This window comes from Oryx dammah, unplaced genomic scaffold, assembly GCF_014754425.2.
Source record: "Oryx dammah isolate SB20612 unplaced genomic scaffold, SCBI_Odam_1.1 HiC_scaffold_20, whole genome shotgun sequence".
Classification (NCBI taxonomy): domain Eukaryota; kingdom Metazoa; phylum Chordata; class Mammalia; order Artiodactyla; family Bovidae; genus Oryx; species Oryx dammah.
The window spans coordinates 57,658,478-57,680,588 of NW_024070204.1; the positions used below are offsets into that span (position 1 = coordinate 57,658,478).

At 36.0% G+C, this 22,111-nt stretch overlaps 1 protein-coding gene across 9 annotated transcripts in view; it reads left to right on the forward strand.

Moving 5' to 3' along the window:
* Positions 1 to 22,111, forward strand: part of ERBIN (erbb2 interacting protein) — a 126,579-nt gene that overhangs the window by 45,572 nt on the left and 58,896 nt on the right. For all 9 annotated transcript variants that reach the window (XM_040262622.1, XM_040262624.1, XM_040262630.1 and 6 more), the window contains exons 3-6: positions 4,984 to 5,181; positions 8,246 to 8,363; positions 18,785 to 18,863; positions 21,325 to 21,414. In XM_040262622.1, coding sequence (XP_040118556.1) covers positions 4,993 to 5,181; positions 8,246 to 8,363; positions 18,785 to 18,863; positions 21,325 to 21,414 — 476 coding nt within the window. In that variant the 5' untranslated portion in view covers positions 4,984 to 4,992. The remainder of the gene's footprint in view (positions 1 to 4,983; positions 5,182 to 8,245; positions 8,364 to 18,784; positions 18,864 to 21,324; positions 21,415 to 22,111) is intronic.

Genomic DNA, 22,111 nt, shown 5'->3' on the forward strand with positions numbered 1-22,111 from the left:
GGTTAAAATGCCACTCTGTCTACCATATCGGACAAAGCAGATAGTTTTTCCCCATTTTTCTTAAGCGTCCCCCTTAGTCATTATCAGTTGAGAAAGAAAGTGTATATTCATTTTTAGAATCTTTTTTTCATTATCTCATTAAACATACAAGTATAAGCTAAATTCCCCTTTAGTGATTAAATATCAATAAAACTGCTTATTTTGAATAAAATGCACCTTCATATAAACATAGGTTAAGCATATTCAGTAAACTTTATTGACAGAATAATTTTTTTGTTTTTTATTGAGTATAGTTTATATATAACGTTACAAGTATATGACATAATGGTTAGTATTTGTATATGTTGGAAAATGATCCTTACAATATGTCTAGCAACCATCCATCACCATACATAGAAGCAGTTTGTGTGTGTGTGTGTGTGTGTGTGTGACAAGAGCTTTCAATCTACTGTCTTAGCAACTTTCAAATATGCAATACAGTATTATTAGCTGTAGTTACCATGCTGTACATTACATCCCCATGACACAGAAATTTTAGATAGAATCATTTGATGTTTGACATTATTAGTGTAAGGGAGGAAAAATTTTCCCTTCCCCCCGTTAGGGTTCCTGGCTGGGTCTGAAAATTTAACTGACAGAGACAGATTATCAGGAGAAAAATGTATACATCTGTTTAAGTATTAAAGGACACAGGGAGCCTTTGTAAGGAAAGGAAGACCCAAAGAAACAGTTAAACGAGTATTTTTATGTGATGTTTGATGAAGTGGACTGTTGTGTAGAAAAACAATAGATCAAAGAGTAAATGTAGTAAACGAGATTTAGCAGGCCCTGTTCATTAGAATTTCTCTCCCTTTGTCTTTAGAGATACCTTCTAGTATAAAGAGGACACCTTTCACAGAAACATGTTTATGACCTGTTTCGGGGGGAAAGGCACAGAGATCAGAGTGACCTTCCTGCTTCTGCTATTTTCTCAAATTCCTTTAGTTTAAAACACTAAGTATTCCGAGTACCGTATTTTGTCCTGAACTCCCATCAGTTGTTTGTCTCTGTAAACCCTAAAGGAGTATGTAGTAAAGACCTATTGATGTTTGAATTCTGAGATGAGTATATCCTAATATATTGAGAAATAGTGTAGTGCAGTATGAGTACAGAATCAGTTTCTTTATGGAAAATGAGGATGATAATAGTATATGCCTTAAGATATATGAGGATGAAATGAGAATAAGCATATAGTTTATTTGAAGAATTCAGCACAATGCCTGGTGCACATGGTGATTAAGTAAGAATAGTCAGATTTTATTTTCTTTACTTGATAGGGAATGACTTAAGCTTACTGTCAGACACTTTTAAGAATATGATATAATTTGAAGAGTTAGAAGCAGTGCCTTGCAGATTCATGTTGGAGCCTGAGGCAAAAGAGAAAAATTAGTCATACTGATTCTGTCTTTATTTTTAAATTAACCATGGATTAATGAATTATTTTTCCAAGAGTTTGATTTTTTACAAAAATGTTGCATTAAAATATTTAATTTGATTACTGAAGGGTTTTACTGTGTCTGATGCATTTGCCTCACTGGCTTCAACCTAGTCTTGGCTCTGGGTAGAAGTAATCTAATACTCTAATGGAGTCTTCTGCCTAAGGCAAGAATTTATTATTATTCTGCAAAGAATTGATAACATTAATTAGAAGTCATTCTTATTTTATGGAGGTGGGCTTTTTTTTTAGTAAATTAATGTTAGCCTCTTAGTTGGAATTAACCTCTGTATGTATGTATGTGTTCTTAATAGCCTTGAGAATTTTCACTAATTCAGAATTGAATCTTTCCCCCAGTTAGATTGAAATAATGAAGTCTGCACTTTTTGAAGCAAGTTTCTTCTCTAGTAAACTTTAGAAAAATTAAAAGAATGACATTAATTGAAACAAAATATACTTGGCATAGATTGGAATTTTGATGTGGGAGAGTTACAGGAAAGTTAAATGACTGGTTAGAGAGACCTGAAAATATCTTTACACTCCCACTTTTCTACTCAGAATTGCATATAGTCAAGTTCTTATTTAAGAAACAGCTCTTAATCAGAAGTTAAATAAATATCTTTGTTATATTAGGGTTTTTCTTGTTGATGAGGAGACTTATAAAGTATAGTTCTTTTCAGTTCAGTTCAGTAGCTCAGTTGTGTCCGACTCTTTGTGATCCCATGGACAGCAGAACTCCAGGCTTCCCTATCCGTCGCCAACTCCCAGAGCTTGCTTAAACTCATGTCCATCAAGTCAGTGATGCCATCCAACCATCTCATCCTCTGTCATCCCCTTCTCCTGCCTTCAATCTTTCCCAGCAACAGGGTCTTTTCCAATGAGTCAGTTCTTCGAAAGGTGGCCAAAGTATGGGAGTTTCATCTTCAGCATTAGTCCTGCCAACGAATATTCAGGGTTGATTCCCTTTAGGATTGACTGATTGGATGACCTTGCACTCCAAGGGACTCTCAAGAGTCTTCTCCAACACCACAGTTCAAAAGCATGAATTCTTTGGTGCTCAGCTTTCTTTATGGTCCAACTCTCACTGGTCCAAAGCTACTGGAAAAACCATAGCTTTGACTAGACGGACCTTTGTCAGCACAGTAATGTCTCTGCTTTTTAATATGCTGTCTAGGTTTGTCATAACTCTTTCAAGGAGCAAGCGTCTTTTAATTTCATGGCTGCAGTCACCATCTTCAGTGATTTTGGAGCCCAAGAAAATAAAGTGTGTCACTGTTTCCATTGTTTCCCCATCTGTTTGCCATGAAATGATGGGATTGGATGCCATGATCTTAGTTTTTTGAATGTTGAGTTTTAAGCCAGCTTTTTTACTCTCCTCTTTCACTTTCATCAAGAGGCTCCTCAGTTCTTCTTGGCTTTCTGCCATAAGGGAGGTGTCATTCTGAAATAGTTCTTTCAGAAGCATATAAATGGTTACTTTGAAATGTGGTGTTGGAGAAGACTCTTGAGAGTCCTTTGGACAGCACAGAAATCAAACCAGTCAATCCTAAAGGAAATCAACCCTGAATATTCATTGGAGGGACTGATGGTGAAACTGAAGCTTCAATACTTTGGCCACCTGATGTGAAGAGCCAACTCATTAGAAAAGATCCTGATGCTGGGAAAGATTGATGGAGGAGAAAATGACAGAGGATGAAATAGTTGGATGGCATCACCGATTCAATGGACATGAGTTTGAGTAAGCGCCAAGAGGTGGTAATGGACAGGGAGGCCTGGTGTACTGCAATCCACGGGATTGAAAAGATTCAGACACAACTGAGCGACTGCACAAACAACAACAACAAATGGTTACTTTTAGGATCATTTTGTGAAGTACAAAGTGCTTGAGTTTATTTTTAAATTCACTATAAATTTGAGTGTGAAGTGAAGTGGGCCTTAAAAAGCATTACTACAAATAAAGATAATGGAGGTGATGGAATTCCAGCTGAGTTATTTCAAATCCTAAAAGATGATGATGTTAAAGTGCTGCACTCAATATGTCAGCAAATTTGGAAAACTCAGCAGTGGCCACCAGACTGGAAAACGTGTTTTCATTCCAATCCCAAACAACATTCAAATTACAGTGTAATTGTGCTCATTTCACATGCTAGGAAGATTATGCTCAAAAGTCCTTCAAGCTAGGCCTCAGCAGCAGTACGTGAACTAAGAGCTTCCAGATGTACAAGCTGGATTTAGAAAAGGCAGAGGAACCAGAGATCAAATTGTCAACATTCGTTGGATCATAGAGAAAGCAAGGGAATTCCAGAAAAACATCTATTTCTACTTTATTGACTATGCTAAAGCCTTTGGCTGTGAACACAACAGACTGTGGAAAATTCTTAGAGATGAAAATACCAGACTACCTTACCTGCTTCCTGAGAAACCAATCAAGAAGCAATAGCTAGAACTGGACATGGAACAACAGACTGGTTCAAAATTGGGAAAGTAATGAGACAAGACTGTATATTGTTACCCTGCTTATTTAACTTTTCTGCAGAGTACATCATGCAGAATGCTGGGCTGGATGAATATCAAGCTAGATTTCCAGGAGAAATATCAACAACTTCAGATGTGCAGATAATACCATCATAATGGCAGAGAGTGAAGAGAAACTAAAGAACCTCTTGATGAATGTGAGAGAGGAGAGTGAAAAAGCTGGCTTAAAACTTCAACATTAAAAAAGCTAAGACCTGGTATCCGGTCCCATCACTTCATGACAAATAGAAGGGGGAAATGTGGAAGCAGTGACAGACGTTTTTTTTCCTTGAGTTCCAGATTCCTTGTGGACAGTGACTATAGCCATGAAAAAGACACTTGCTCCTTAGAAGGAAAGCTATGACCAACCTAGACAGCATATTAAAAAGCAGAGACATCACTTTGCCAACAAAAGCACAGATAGTCAAAGCTATGGTTTTTCCAGTGGTCATGTGAGAGTTGGACCATAAAGAAATCTGAGCACTGAAGAATTGATGCTTTCGAAGTGTGATGTTGGAGAAGACTCTTGAGAGTCTCCTGGACTGCAAGTTCAAACCAGTCAATCCTACAGGAAATCAGCCCTGAGTATTCATTGGAAGGACTTACACTGAAGCTCCAATACTTTGGTCACTTGATGCAAAGAGCCAGCTCATTGGGAAAGACCCTGTTGCTGGGCAAAAGGAGAAGGGGGCGGCAGAGGATGAGATGTGCAGATAGCATCACTGACCCAATGGACATGAATGAATCTGAGTAAACTCCAGGAGATGGTGAAGGACAGGCGAGCCTGGCATCCCGTAGTCCATGGGATCCCAAAGAGTCAGATAGGACTTAGTGACTGAACAACAACAACAAATATATGAAATTTGATAGGAAACCAGTGTAAATGCATTCTGTTCAGTGTGCTTACAGAGGGAATATTTATCTGTGATGTTTAGTTTGTTTTGAAAAATTGTTATAATGCTTTTACTAAACTTATTTTTGTTTGCATATTTCAGTGTCTAAAAATGACTACAAAACGAAGTTTATTTGTGCGGTTGGTACCATGTCGTTGTCTTCGAGGAGAAGAGGAGACTGTCACTACTCTTGATTATTCTCATTGCAGTTTGGAACAGGTTCCCAAAGAGATTTTCACTTTTGAGAAAACTTTGGAGGAGCTCTACTTAGATGCTAATCAGATTGAAGAGCTTCCAAAAGTATGTTAATCTGGTCTTTCAAGAATTGCCTTTGGTTATTTTTATGCCTAGAAATAATGATATTCCCAATGTTGCCATAATGCTGATACATATGTATATATTATTGTCCCTGTCTTGGTTTAATTTCATCTTTAGGATATGTAACACAATTCAGATTTTTTAAATTGAATTTTTAACTATCTCTTCAAGTTAATTGCTTTATCTTTTCAAGTTAATTGCTTATTTATGCAAATAATTTAAAAATTTATATTTAATTCCTGTCTTGTTAGAGCCACTAAGGTAGATAGTGAAGTGAAGTGAAAGTCACTCAGTCATGCCCAAATCTTTGTGAACTCATGGACTGTATAATACAGTCCATGAAATTCTCAAGGCCAGAGTACTGGAGTGGGTAGCAGTTCCCTTCTCCAGGGGATCTTCCTGACCCAGGAATCGAACTGGAGTTTCCTGCATTGCAGGCGGATTCTTTACCAGCTGAGCTACCGGGGAAGTCCAAGGTAGATAATAAAACACTACAGTTTCTGCAGCCAACAGATTTACCTAAAGAATTGAAATTAATGTTTTTCTAGTTTTCATGAGACCTTGATCTACGTTATAGTAATTGAGGATAAATTGTCCTTTTAGTTATCATGTCAGAATTTTTTTTTTAACAGCTTTGCAGAGGTACTATTCTGTTTTCCCCATTTCAGTTTTGTTTGGAAAGGCTTTGGAGGACTTAATGTTTCTGAAATTTAGGAACAACTAGCAGGAGAAAGTTGGTTTGTTGCCATGAAACATCCTCTCCATTGACAACTTGCTTGCTAAAATATTTAGTTGTTACTTCTTTTTTTTCCTTAAATTCTAACCTGACTTCATCCCCTACTCAGTTTCTTATTTTTGCAGAAAAAGTTGCAACAGTTTTACCACCCAAACAACAGTGTTTTTTAAGCTGTGGGTGTAGACTCATTAGTGGCTCATAAAAATCAATTCAATAGTTGGGGCATTTCCAAAAAATAAACTCTTATTTGGACTGGTGGATTTAGAAGACAAAAAATACAAGACATCCAATTAAATTACAAATTTCAAATAAATAGTAATTTTTTAGTATAAGTGTGTTTCATGTAGTGTATAGGACATCTCTCTCACTAAAAAATTATTGTTTATCTGAACTTCAAGTTTAACCAGGCATCCTGTATTTTATTTGGTAACCCTAACTATCATAGAGTAAAAAATAGAGTGTTGCATGTATCTATTGTAACATAAAATATTTGTTTTAGATTTATGTGTGTGTTTATATACATCCTGGATGGCAGCATTGTTTTGAAAGAGTTGCTGTTTGGGTGGCTAGTGTAGTAGTAAAATCATTCTGAAAGCCAGCACCATCTGAGATTGCCTTATAAAATCTTTATATAGCTGTGGATAAAATATTAGAAGTTGTGAGTTGCATGTTCATGAATTTCTTCCCTAGGTTGTGATAGGGTGCTTTGTAATTGACTGTTAGCTTGCATGTTATTTTTCAGCAGGGAATTTATCTTCCTTAGCTAGGTCTCCTAGAGAAAATGGAAGACCAAAATTGGTCCCATTTTCTAATCACCACCAGTGAGGTCTCATTTTAGGGACTGTGTTGAAAAGAGAGGGATGCTATGATAGTGCAAATAACTGAATCACTTATCATGGCTAGCAATTTTCCATTTTTGGAAGAATGCTCTCCTTAAATAGGGTTTATCCAGTGCCATCCTGCAGACAGTTTTGGTTTTTCCTAAAGACTTTACTTTTTAGAGCAATTCTAGATTCACAGCAAAACTAAGAGGCAAGTATAGAGATTTCCCAAGGCCACATAGTGGCTCAGATGGTAACGGATCTGTCTGCAGTGTAGGAGACCCAGATTCAATCCGTGGGTCATCGGGAATATCCCCTGGAGAAGGGAATGGCAACCCACTAGTATTCTTGCCTGGAGAATTCCATGGACAGAGGAGCCTGGCCAGCTACAGTCCATAGGGTCACAAAGAGTTAGACATGACTAGGTGACTAACACAAGCACATAGGTTTACCAAATATGTAACCTGTCCCCACACATGCATGGCTTCCACCGTTACCAACATCTCTGCTTTGGTACCAGAGTGGTTAAACCACCACAGAAGTTAGAACTGATGAACCTGTGTTGAAAAATCATAATCACCCAAAGTCCATAGTTACATTATGGTTTGCTCTTGGTGGTGTGCATTCTGTGGATAGCATAGTGCATATATAATGACATGTATTCATTATTATACAATCAAACATAGTATTTTCAGTACCCTAAAAATCCTCTACTCTGCAAAGGTTTTTTTTTTTGGTATGAAGCGTAGAAGTAGCCCACGTACTTACTGCCTTTGGTTAAATATATTTAAGTCACATTTTCATTATTGTGATTTTAGCATAACAGTAAGTTTGCTCCCTTATTTTTCTCTCAAATCAGAGTTCTATATTTTAATTCATTTAAAACCAATTTTACATATTTGAATTTATATAAATTTAGCTTATAAACTTACATTTTGGAATAAGGACGCTTGAAACATAAGATCCAAAGTGAAAGTGAAAGGGTTAGTTGCTCAGTTGTGTCCGACTCTTTGCTATGCCGTGGACCATAGCCCCCAAGGCTTCTCTGTCCATGCAGTTCTCCAGTCAAGAATACTGGAGTGGGTAGCCATTCCCTTCTCCAGGGAATCTTCCTGACCCAGGGATTGAACCTGGGTCTCCTGAATTGCAAGCAGATTCTTTACCATCTGAGCTCTTGGGGAAGCCCTTTTAGTTTACTATATTTAGCAGGCACTTATGACTCTAACAGAAAATACACCATATGTTAGATTTTGTTAAGTGCATTTTGCCCCGGGTAGAAGTATGAGGATATAAATCATTCTGAATAGCCCAATTGTATTCAGATCTATAATAGCATAAAATAGTAAGAGGTCTTCTCTGGTATGTGTGTAGGTATAATTCATTCAGTTTTAATGACATTAATAATATTTGTCTTTCTAAAGGTTAATAAATGAAATATTTAAGGAAACTGAAGGAATAATCAAAATCCTTCTCTACCTTGTTTCAACAGCAACTTTTTAACTGTCAGTCTCTACACAAACTGAGTTTGCCAGATAATGATTTAACAGCATTACCAGCATCTATTGCAAATCTCATTAATCTCAGGGAACTGGATGTCAGCAAGAATGGTAAGATTCTTTCTTTCTAACTTTTTGTGCTTGGGGAACATGTTAAATAAATAAAATTTCTTTTGTATTTTACCAGATAAAAAAGAATTTAAAAAGTCAGATTGCAGTCTGTTATATTAGGTTTTTTATATATATGTATAAATTTATGAGAATTTAAAGCAAAGTGAAGAATAAGTGTAAACATTTTTAAATAGCTTTAATTGAAATGCTGTGGATATGTGCATGCACATAATGTGTCCTTAAATCTGCTTTTTTCATATATAGATATTTATTGCCATGTTTGTGATGATGAGAAATTAGTAACAACTAGCTGTAATGTCAGTTGTTGATAACACATTTTGAATCATCTGTAAGCATGCACTGTAATGTAGCTCCTAATGATACTGACGTAAAATATTTACAGTGTAAAGTTTTAAAAAAAGTCGTGCTACGTTAATGAATTGAACATCAGCAAGTACTTATTGAGAGACCACTCTGTGCCAAATACTTTATTAGGAGCTTGGATTACAAATTAATGATGAAAAGTAAAAGGACATAGTCACTGTTCTCTTGGGATACAGTGTCTTGGTTTTGTGTGCTTACTTTGATGAACATTAGAGTGTGGAAGAGATGTTCCAAATTGTTAATTCCTTACCTTGAAGTGAGAGAGAAGTAACACTTAAAAATTTTAGAGTGAGCATATTATAATATATTGGAATAATAGAATAAGCATTTCCCAAGACCAAGGAAATCCTTATACATAACCACAATATCATTATCACTCAAGAAATTTGACACCATATTTTCCCGTGTTGCCTAATAATGCCCTTTTTAGCTATTTGCCCAGCCTACACCAAGTTAAAGATCACATAGCTTTCAGTTGTGTCTCTTTGATCTTTGATCTTTTTAAACTAGCTTGTCCATCTTTAATGACATTGTTTTTGTAGAGTTCAGATCAGCTGATTTTATTTTAGGTTAATTAATTTCCTCAGCTTCTTCAAGGGCAGTTTGAAATTTGATTCCATTCCTCATGCTTAATAGAGTGGCAAATATTGTGTAAATTCCAAAGAAAATGAACTTGATCATTACCATTGTAGCTGTACATACACTGACAGTTAAGTAGCACTGTATAACTTTGGAATTGTGACATTAGAAGTCATTAAGTGTAACCTTCCACTCTGAAGGGTAATGTCTTCTACTTTTTGGTGTTCCTGATAAAATTACATACACCTGGGAAAGGCTAGTAACCAATGTTATTAGTCTTCATAGTATGAAACTTTTCCTTGGCTCAATAATGTACATGCTTTATTATCCTCCTGAAAATGCAGTAATTCCAGACTTATACTTCTCTAAACTTGAGAATTGTGCAATTATGCCCTACAACATCATTCAATCAGTATCTTAGACTTTCATGCAAAGAATAACGTGTTTGAGTTACGACAACCCATTGGACTGTAGTGTTTCTCTTTTTTTCATTCTAGCTTCAGCAATTCTTTGTGGATTAATGAAAACCTGCTTTATACTGTTCTGTCAGCTTGTGAGTGGTTTTTGAAGAGTTAGAGAGAATTTCTGTGACCAAAAGATTTAGGATAAGCACTTAAGTATTCTGCTCTGGAAGAGAATGGCATTAGTTATTGTTATCAATAAAACCTTACAATTTATTTCATTAAAAATTAAGTTGATTTTGTCTATTCTTTTCTTCTCTTTCTACGTGATCTCAACTATTTTTTAAATGGCAGAGTCAGTCCCTTGCCTTTTATTTGTTTTTTATTTGTTTTCTTCTCTTCTTAGTCTTAAACTGATGTCTAAATGCAACTGCATTTCATTGATGATGAACAAAGTAAGTGAGGAGAGACAGGAAACTATGATTATGTCAGAGCCATTCCTTGACTGACAAAAATTCTAGTACTTCTAATTCCTAATCTAATAGTCATCATTATAACTGATGTAATTAACCCATTTTGCTTTTATAGAGTTGAGAGTATTTTAATTAACTTGTGTAACCCTCAAGTATATGCTTATATGAGTCTACATTATTATTACTTTTTGGCCGTGCCTCATGACTTGTGGGATATCAGTTTCCTGACCATGGACTGAACCCAGGCCACGGCAGTGAAAGCCCAGAATCCTAACCACTAGGCCACCAGAGAACTCCAAGTCTACATTATTGAAAATAGGAATACATTATGCATATTACAGGGTGATGTGGTTGATGATGAGAATTTTGAGTTTCATTAGTTGTACATTTAAGTTAACAGCTTACTTAAAAGAAAGGATAGCATGCTAAATGAAAGCAGTGTTTATCAAATTTTGGAATTAATTACATTTAGTATTAAGATGGCCATTATGTTAGAGATGGATGAGTTTCATCTTTTATTCTGAATGAGAAAATTGAATTACCCCTAAACATACCCCTAAATATTTTTTCTATCACAACATCTCATCATGTTAAATGTTGCATAAGATGCTTTAATCTTGTATCCAAGTTTTAGTATTCTTATCCTTTTAGGTGTTATCAGTCAATCTAAAGATATTCTATCTTAATATAACAGATATTTTTTTCGTGTTTACTATCTATATGACCCCTGCTTGGAAGGAGACAGGAAACATTGTGGCATACTTTATTAGTGTTTCAGCAAGCTGTATTTATTTAAAAGCACTTGTTTTAGGATTCCTTACTTTCATATTTTCTTAGTTTCTGATATTCTGATATTTCTTCCAGTGTTTCTCACTGGCAAGTAATATGGCTTAGTGATTAAAACATTTGTTTAGAAAGAGAAAAATTGAATTGTGTTTTGATCATTACTTCTTTGTTTATTTGCCATGTTGCTATATTTGGAAATTAATCTCATTCTCAGTTAGACTATACATAATTTCATCAATATTACCACTTCCTATTCTGCCTCATGAGACTGCTAACCACATTGTGGACCAGTGTGTATACAGGAAGTATATAAATTTAAGATGTTGATATTTGTCTTCATTTTGTAAGGAATTCACTTGTTGTCATTTGATGATAAAACTAAAGTCTTGATTTATGAGTGTTAATTTGTTCTTTTTTTGGTCTAAAGTTTTGGTTTATTGTTAGCTTTTTAAAGAAAGGAAAATCTCACCAGGCTGCTATGCCAAGTCACTGTAAATAGCAACTGGTGTTAGAGAAATTAACATTTAACATCCATTGTGTTCAAGTGGCTGCTTTTTTTTTTTTTTTTGCTGCACTCTGTAGCATGGGATCTTAGCTCCCTAATCAGGGATTGAACCCCCGCATCTCCTGCATTGCAAGATGAATTCTTAGCTGCTAGACTGCCAGAGAAGTCCTGGCCTGTTTTCTTGAGCAGACTATTAGGGATGATGATTAAGATAATTTGCAAAAGGGGTTGATAGAGAAAGCTGATGGAGAGAGAAAAGAAATGAAGACTGTCTAGCTGTCAGTTCTCTCTATATAAGCACACTGAATAAAAACTAGGAATTTTAATGCAGAGAAACCAGAAAGAGTAGCTCAGATCTTTCTGTATGATATGGGAATGCTGGAGAGGTTAATTATGCCTTTTTAAAAACTGAGTTAAAACATTCAGAAAGAATAGGTTGAAAGTTTATGAGTCAAAACAGGAAGCTGTTCCTTGAATCTGAGAAAATCTGGTGATTGGGGACAGAATACTGGAAAAGGCTCATCACTTTTAAGTTCAGAGAAATTACATTGATTACAAGGGATTATCGATTACTGGGGAAGTCACTGATTTTTCTCTGTTTTAAAATTTCTAAAGTTGTTGATTTGCTTAATAGTTAATGTTGCTTAAATTCAGCTGTTTTAATAAATCAACTTATTTAAGATAACGAAAGAAGAAAAATCATGTGTAAAACTGACATGGAGCTTAAAAACCATAGTCTGGTGATCACTGGTCACTGCTAAGTGTGTTGTTAATGTGGACCGTAAATGGGGTCTGCAGTCACTGTGCCTTACCATAGGCCTTAGCACTCACTGTGTTATTCCTGATGCTGACCATATGTCTGTTATACCCTAGCCACTATGATCATTTAAGTTTGCAATTTCTGGTTCAGACTCTTGACTGGAAATCAGTGTTACATTCTATACTATTTGTTACCATAGCCTTTAAAATAAAGAAACAGTAAAGAACCACTATTAACTTATATTGTACTTTTGGGTCATTGGAGGGATATTGATGCCCTCTGAACAAAGATCCTCAGGATCACCTGTGATTGAGCCATGGGGATGGAAGGGGAGTCGCAGCGGGTGCTAAAAGACTTTATTACAGGATTTGGGCTTGTTCTTGATGATTGGAAGAGAATTTAAGAATATGAGTGTTTGCTATGGATGGAATGCTGTCAAGAAGTATAATTATGTGATTGAGAATATTAATAAATGTTATCTATAGGGAGGGCAGATTAGAGCAAAGCTAAAGCTATAAGCACTAAAGCAGCAGCAGTCACACGTTAGAAGAAGGGATGGCTTGGACAAGATTCACATTTTGTCTTTGTTAAGTCGTGATTACAAATACGCTTTTGTCTGGATCTCTTGTGGTTAAAGAATGGCCTCCTTTAGTATTGGTATTATGTGAAATTGCTTAGTTCAACAGGGAAATACCAATGTCTCCCTTTGATTGCATCTTGTTCGTAGAAAGACCAAGGACTAACTGATAGTACCAGACTGGTTCTTAGATTACTTTTCAGGAGGTATTTTCTCTTTCTCAGCAGTAAAAAGAGAACTCTTCTGTAGAACCAAAATAGATTAATCTGAGCAGGATAGCCATGTTTAATAGTATATTCATTTTATTAAATTTTAGCAACAGAGACAAGTTTTTATGACAAGAGTATATGACAAAGAAACAATATCGTTGAAGTCAAGTGAGAATGAAAAAGGAACAGATAGTTGAAATTGCTAAAAAATTAAGTAATTCATGATAAAATTCAGGTTATGCACACTTTATGTATGAGGATGAAAGAACCATCTTTGGAGACAAGCTAACACAAGCATTGAGCTTAGGCCTCATTGAGAAAGTGAGAACAAGGATTTGGTGGAAGTGAGGAAGTCAGTGATGCAGATATCTAAGGTAAGAATGTACCAGAAAGAAGAAACAGCCAGTGTACAGTGTGTACGGTGAGAGTGTCCGTGGCATGTATGAGAAGCGTAAGACTATAGTAGCTAAACATAGTGAGCAAGATGGGAGCGGTAGGAATAGATGTCAGAAAAGTAGGGGGATTTGGAGCAAAAAGACAGTGTAGAGCCTTATAGGCATTTGTATGTGCTTTGACATTTACTCCCATTCAAGTGGAATCACATGGCAGGGTTTGAGTCAGGTCATTCAGAGCAGGATCGGACTTGCATTTTATTTTTATTTTTTAATGTTTTTTAAAATTTTATTTTAATTGGAGGCTAATTACTTTACAATATTGTAGTGGTTTTTGCCATACATTGACATGAATCAGCCATGGATTTACATGTGTTCCCCATCCTGAACCCCCCTCCCACCTCCCTCTCCATCCCATCCCGCTGGGTCATCCCAGTGCAGCAACCCTGAGTACCCTGTCACGTGCATCGAACCTGGACTGGCGATTCGTTTCACATATGATAATAGACATGTTTCAATGCTATTCTCTCAGGTCATCCCACCCTCGCCTTCTCCCACAGAGTCCAAAAGACTGTTCTTTACATCTGTGTCTCTTTTGCTGTCTCGCATATAGGGTTATCGTTACCATCTTTCTAAATTCCATATATATGTGTTAGTATACTGTATTGGTGTTTTTCTTTCTGGCTTACTTCACTCTGTATAATCGGCTCTAGTTTCATCCACCTCATTAGAACTGATTCAAATGTATTCTTTTTAACGGCTGAGTAATACTCCATTGTGTATATGTACCACAGCTTTCTTATCCATTCATCTGCTGATGGACATCTAGGTTGCCTCCATGTCCTGGCTATTGTAAACAGTGCTGCAATGAACACTGGGTACACGTGTCTCTTTCAGTTCTAGTTTCCTCAGTGTGTATGCCCAGCAGTGGGATTGCTGGGTCATATGACAATTCTATTTCCAGTTTTGTAAGGAATCTCCACACTGTTCTCCATAGTGGCTGTACTAGTTTGCATTCCCACCGACAGTGTAAGAGGGTTCCCTTTTCTCCACACCCTCTCCAGCAGTTATTGCTTGTAGACTTTTGGGTCGCAGCCATTCTGACTAGCATGAGATGGTACCTCATTGTAGTTTTGATTTGCATGTCTCTGATAATGAGTGATGTTGAGCATCTTTTCATGTGTTTGTTAGCCATCTGTATGTCTTCAATGGAGAAATATCTGTTTAGTTCTTTGGCCCACTCTTTGATTGGGTCGTTTATTTTTCTGGAATTGAGCTGCAGGAGTTGTTTGTATATTTTTGAAATTAGTTGTTTGTCATTTGCTTCATTTACTATTATTTCTCCCATTCTGAAGGCTGTCTTTTCACTTTGTTTATAGTTTCCTTTGTTGTTCAAAAGCTTTTAAGTTTAATTAGGTCCCATTTGTTTATTTTTGCTTTTATTTCCATTACTCTGGGAGGTGGGCCATAGAGGATCCTGCTGTGATTTATGTTGGAGAGTGTTTTGCCTATGTTTTCCTCTAGGAGTTTTATAGTTCTGGTCTTACGTTTAGATCTTTAATCCATTTTGAGTTTATTTTTGTGTATGGTGTTAGACAATGTTCTAATTTCATTATTTTACATGTAGCTGTACAGTTTTCCCAGTGCTGTTTATTGAAGAGACTGTCTTCTCGATTGTTTATTCTCTCCTCTTTTGTTGTAGATTAATTGATCATAGGTATGTGGGTTTATTTCTGGACTTTCTATACTGTTCCATTGATCTGTATTTCTGTTTTTGTGCCAGTACCACACTGTTTTTATTAGTGTAGCTGTGTAGTATAGTCTGAAGTCAGGGCAATTGATTTTAGTTAGGGGCATGAGATTAAGAAATGTAATCTACTGTGTGGTGGTGCTAGTGGGAAAGAAGCTGCCTGCCCTTTGAGGAGACATAAGAGATGTGGGTTCAGTGCCTGCATTAGTAAGGTCCCCCGGGGGAAGGCATGGCAACATTCTCCAGGATTCTTGCCTGGAGAAGCCCATGGACACAGGAGCCTGGCAGGCTGTAGTGGACAGGGTTGCACAGTCAGGCATGACTGAAGTGACTTAGCATGGCACACATGTGTATAAAACAGGTAAGCATCAAGGATATATTTTACATTACAGGGAATTATAGACTTTATCTTTAATAACTTTTAATGGAGTATAATCTGTAAAAAATACTGAATCACTATTCTGTACACCTAAGATGTAATACAGTAAATCAGCTATACTTAAGTTTAAATAGATCAATAAATGTGAAAATGTGTTCATTTCTAGGAACTAGCTCAGTTGGCAAAGAATCTGCCTGCAATGCAGGAGACCCTGATTCGGTTCCTGGGTCAGGCAGATCCAATGGAGAAGGGATAGGCTATCCACTCCAGTATTCTTGGGTCTCCCTTGTGGCTCAGCTGGTAAAGAATCCACCTGCAATGCAGGAGACCTGGGGTCAGTCCCTGGGTTGGGAAGATCCCTTGGAGAAGGGAAAAGCTACCCACTCCAGTATTTTTGGCCTGGAGAATTCCATGGACTGCACAGTCCATGGGGTTGCAAAGAGTCGAACATGACTGAGCGACTTTCACTTTCACTTTCCAGGAAATATCAGGAAAATGTCTAGTTTTAGTTAATATCTCATTTATATCTATGAGGTTCAACCCTCTCAGAAAGTGTTTATTGGGAAAAAGTAAAGATATCATCAAATGTTGACAAGATATAAATAGGTATTGTAGTATGAAAATTGATATTGCCACCCTGGTAAAGAATTTGGAAGCTATTGAGTGACACTGATAACTATGTACCATGTCCTATTCCATTAGTGCACAAGAGAGGCAAAGATTCTCCTCTCAGAGAACAAATACTTCTAAAGATAAATACGTTAATCTGCTTGACATTGTCCCAGATATCACTGGGTTTCTTTACTTTTTGCCCTCTGTGTTTCAGAATGGCTAGTTTATCTGTTGCTGTGTCTTCTGTCTCATTGACATTTTCTCCTGCAGTGTCTGATCTTCTTTAAATCCTATCCTGTGGTTTTTTCCATTTAGATATATTGTTTTTATCATTTGTAAGTTTCCATTTCTTACATTTAACCTTTTCCTCCCCATCATTTTGTTGATTTTTTTCCCTTTAAGTACCATAGCTGTTTTAAAGTCCTTTTTTAAAAATCTTGTTATTTAAGTAGAGAATAATACAGTAAACCTGATGTGCCTGTCAACCAGAACTGTAACATACCAATCAGTATGTTACATGTATACCTCATACTTTGCCAAACAATCTCTCTCATACATAAATATTTCAAGATGAAGCCACTCTACTATTACTACAATTTATAGAAAAACAGCTAACAGTAATTCCTTAATATCATTAGATATCCATCAGTGTTAACATTTTCTGATTTGAAGTGTTACATGAACTCTGTAAATTCTAGCAAAAGTTCTTTAAACTGAATCATCTTGAAACTTTTAGGGAAAATTGACTTTTAATAACAACACCGATAAAAACCTTTCCTTAAGGAACCATTGAGCCCAGATTTTTGAAGTTGTTATTGAGATGATTGTAGAGTTACATGCATTTTTAAGAAACAGTACAAATCGGTACTCTTGTACTTACCACCTACTTTCCCCCATTGGTAATAATTGCAGTTATTACAGAACAGCAGTGATGTTGACTGATAGTGATACGGTCTCCCAGTCTTGCTCGGCTTTTTTTCCTTTTATGTGCGTGCATGTGTGTGTGTAGTAGTAGGTTTAGATATTTACCATAGGCAGTTCTCTTTGGTCTCCTCTATCTGGGTGGTTATTCAGTTTTTCTTTAGCTTTTTTAACCTGGATGGTTTTGATGATTACTGGCCAGTTTTATAGGATTTCTCTTCATTTGGACTTGTTTGATACTTGCTTATGGTTAAATTGGGTTGGTGTTTGGGGAAGGAATGTGACAGTAGGTGTTGCACCCCTTCTCAGTGCATCTGAAGATGAATTGCACTGTGATCATACTGGTAACTGCTAGCCTTTAAATGGTTGAAGTGATTGGTGCCTGTGAGAGTTCTTTACTCTTTCCCCTCTTAAAAATTAATATGTGTTTTGGGGGAGAAGCTTTGAAACTATATTGATATACTGTTTTTCTTCATTCTTTTACCCACTAATTTTAGCATCCATTGCTAAGTTTTGACTGATCAGTTATTGCTGTAGTATTTGCCAGTTGATGATTTTGTATCATTTCATTTTTCATCATCTGAAATTCTGTGGTTGGCTCTGTAATAAACTTGCTTAGAATCGTACATTCATGAAGTTGACAGAGCCTTAAGTGATCCTTTAGTGTCAGCCCTTTTGAATAGTCATGTTGTGTTAGTGAAGGAATGAGTTTTCTATTAATAGAATTTTGGGAACATTTTTTTAAAGTTATTAATTTGCATTCCTCTAATCTGGATTACAACAGTACTACTTAAATTTGGTCTGTGGATTGTTGCTAACTCAACTATTGTTGCTGTATTTTTGCTGAGATAAGTTGAGGTAAGATTAAGTGCCTAGAAACTTCTGCCATAATTTGACTTGTCACGTTTGTGTTGTATTTTGCAGAAGTATTGGTATATAACTGCCTCAGGCATGTCCATTGGCATATCTGATGCATATTCTCTATCAATACCTCTTCTATCTTCAGCTTTGCTTTCAGCTTTGTTACCCTAGATGTATTAGAGGCCAACTTAATCTGGAACCCAGGATTTAAAAAGTAATGCCTCTTTTATAGACTACTATATAAAAATTAGATAAATAATAAGGACCATAAGGACCTCCTGTATAGCACAAGGAACTCTTCTGAATAGTCTGTAATGACCTATATAGGAAAAGAGTCTTTAAAAAAATGAATATATGTATATGTTTAACTGATTTACTTTTACTATACAGCAGAAAGTAACACAACATTATAAATCAACTATACTCCAATGAAAATTTTTTTAAAGTAGTGCCTATTTTTATGTGAAAACACAGAAAGAATGCTGATTATTCTGAATTTTGGGTCCCCAACACCACACAGAAAAGGCATTGATTTTCTGATGAACAGCAAGAAAAAAAGGAGGGTAGAACTAAACAAGATAGTTTGTCGTTGTTTAGTTTCTTAGTCATGTCTGATAATTAGCAGTAGTCATAAAGAGGCAAAAGAGAAGAGAGAAATTTTTGTGGAGGTGATTCTGTTTGGTTGACATTGGTGTTGTCAGTTTATTGAGATTCTACTCCGTTGATAAATTTTGAATCTGTAAAGTGTACGTTAATTATTAATATTGTTATGATTTTCTCCTTTGTAATAGATTCTTTACACTTAATGATTAATTATTTGTTCATTTTTTAGGAATACAAGAGTTTCCAGAAAATATAAAAAATTGTAAAGTTTTGACAGTTGTGGAGGCCAGTGTAAATCCTATTTCCAAGTAAGTTCTTCTCTGTTGAATTATAATATGTCAGTAAAGCAACTATGATAAAGTAGAATACTACTTTCTACATTTTAATCAGCAGTTAATATCAATCTTAAATCTATACAAAATTTTAGTTTTAGATTAAAAAGGGGCCTTTTTAATGTTCTTTCCAACCCCGTATATTAGAAAGGTAAATTTGACATCCATACAGATAATACAAGTGGTGTTCTCCAAGTCCCATGGTTAGTTAATGTCAAAAATGAGACTAGGATTTAGGCCTCCTTAGCTCAGTGTTACTTGTACAATATAAGAATGTCTTCACTTGCACATCCAATGTGTGGCACACTCAAACTTTTGAAAATAAGAGAAACTGAAAAGTAAAAAGCTAAAAACAAAAAAAGGAAAAAGCTAGGTGATTGGTTATATTATATACCAAAGGTCACACATATTCTTTTGTGATCATAATGGTTTGAAGCAGAATGCTTTCCTAGTAACAGAGCTGTTAAATTTTGAAAAAACAGAATGACAAAGCAAAAGATTATTGTAAAGCATAGCTTAGTATAGCTAAAATGAAAGTTGAAACCAGCTTTCACATATTACAGTAAATCCCCTACATATGAACGAGTTGTGTTCTGAGAGTACATTCATAAGGCTGCTGCTGCTGCTGCTAAGTCGCTTCAGTCGTGTCCGACTCTGTGCGACCCCATAGACGGCAGCCTGCTAGGCTCCTCTGTCCCTGGGATTAGATACCCAATTAACACAATCGACTATACAATACTATACTGTAATAGGTTTATAATACTTTCCACACAAATAATACATAAAAAACAAATAAAATGTAAAGATAACATTTTTAATCTTACGGTACAGTACCTAGAAAAATACAGTACTACCAGCTACATCAGTGCTGCTTTTATGCTTGCTTCTGCACATCCTGGGCTTGAGATAGATACCATGCTACTTCTGTACTGTATATAATACTCTTCAGTAAAGTATGCAGAGGCACAACCGGTTGTAGAGTACGCGTGCTTATGACAATGTATTCCAGACACGTGAACTCTTATGTTTGAACCTGCAGATGCATGTTCGCATCTTTGAAAGCTCACAACTTCAAGGTTTGTATGTAAGGGACTTACTGTACAAATTTAACAGGTTTTTCCAAACACAGACAAACATGTAAAGGCAAACACGTAAAGATGATGTTTTACCTTTACCTGAAAATACTATTCTAGCATCAGGTTCTGGATCTGCAATTTCTTTTGTTAGCCAGAGAAAATAAAAGCAAAGTTATTTATAGGTTCTTATATGACCCTAAATGTCATTCAGCTTTTAATATTAGTTCTCATTTGGTCATTATAAAATTATATGATCTTTATTTGATTATTTAGGAACCAAATATTGAAATGGAAAATAATTGAAACCAGTAATTCTCAAATGGGGACAGTTTTGCTGTTGACAGTCATTTGGTAAATTCTGAAGACATTTTTTGGTTTACACAACTTGTGGTGGACAGTGCTAGCTAGCTTCAAGTGATTTAGAGATTTACACGACTTACGGTGGTGGGAAGTGCTAGCTTCGAGTGATTTAGAGGCTAAGATGCTAATGCAGAAGACAGCCTCCTGGCAACACAAAATTATCCAGCCCTAAAAGTCAGCTGGCTCACTAGGCAGCTCAGTGGTAAAGAATTCACCTGCCAGTGCGGGAGTTGCTGGTTCAATCCCTGGGTCCTGAAGATTCCCTGGAGAAGGAAATGGCAGCTCATTCCAGTTTTCTTGCCTGGGAAAATCCCATGGACAGAGGAGCCTGGCAGGGTGCAGCGCATGGGATCACAAGAATTGAATACGAGTTAGCAACTAAGCAACAACAACAAAAGTCGATACTGTCAAAGTTTAGAATTTTTATTTAATCCTTTCAATTTATGTTAGATAAGGTGAGTTTCAAGAGTGCCTGCTGATGTCGTGAAAGTGAAAGTGAAGTCGCTCAGTCGTATCCGACTCTTTGCAACCCCATGGACTGTAGCCTACCAGGCTCCTCTGTCCATGGGATTTTCCAGGCAGCAGTACTGGAGTGGATTGCCATTTCCTTCTCCAGGGGATCTTCCCGACCCAGGGGTTGAACCCAGGTCTCCTGCATTGTAGACAGACGCTTTACTGTCTGAGCCACCAGGGAAAGGTGCTGATGTCATAGTCATGTCCTAAATACATTTCTCTGTGTTGAGGTTCATTCATAGGTGACTGTTATGTGCAGATTTTATCTTATTGAGACAAATACTGCTTTACTTCCTTTTTTCAAAATGATGAAGAGACAAACATTGAAGCTATAAGTTATTATAAAAGGTAAATCTCAATTTGAGGATCACTCATAAAAGAGATAGCTGTTATCTGTTAAGAACGTGTTGGTTAGACTGTTTCTTAGATTTTAATAGACTAAAATTCTGCATATGAATTAAATTTAAATCCTGGTTTATTTTATATAGGCTTCCTGATGGATTTTCTCAGCTGTTAAACTTAACCCAGTTATATCTGAATGATGCTTTCCTTGAGTTCTTGCCAGCTAATTTTGGCAGGTAAGTTATAGTTTCTTCTAAAACCTTCTCTTGTTACCTCTTAGCAAAACTTTTGCAAAGTTTACCAGACTACAGGCTGCTTTAGCAATACTGTTAATTACAGTTTCGTGGGCTCTTTTGTACTTATTTCCAAGCATTGTAGTTTTTATAGTTTCTTCAGCACTTGTTATTTTGACTTGGAATTTATTTTCCCAAATAAAAATAAGCAGTGAAAATTTTAAAGAAAAAAGTAATTTAAGACTTGGTTTTAAAGTACATAAAAATAAGGAGTTTAAATTGGAATAATTTTTGTATATTTGAGATGGAATGCTTTATTCTCGGCACTTATATATTTTTTAAATGATCTAATTACTGGTTTATCTGTCTTCTTCACTGGAATTGAAGTTCTAGAGAAAAGAAAAATGTGTTTCTGGGATCCAGCCCGTTGCTCCCTCCTTAAATTTGTGCTTCTTGTTGTATTATATATAGTCCCTGAGTAATTTTTCTAATGAAAAGATGAATCAGTATATGAACAATAGGTATTAAATTCTTATTGTGTTCAAATTAATTACTAGATAAAGTGCTATCCAAGTATGTGTTAATATGGCAATGTTCTTTTTTTTTTTTTTCTTAAAGAGAGATATATCATATGGTCTCACTTAAATGTGAATTCTAAAATAACCACCAAAACCCCAACCTCATAGATACAGAGAAAAGA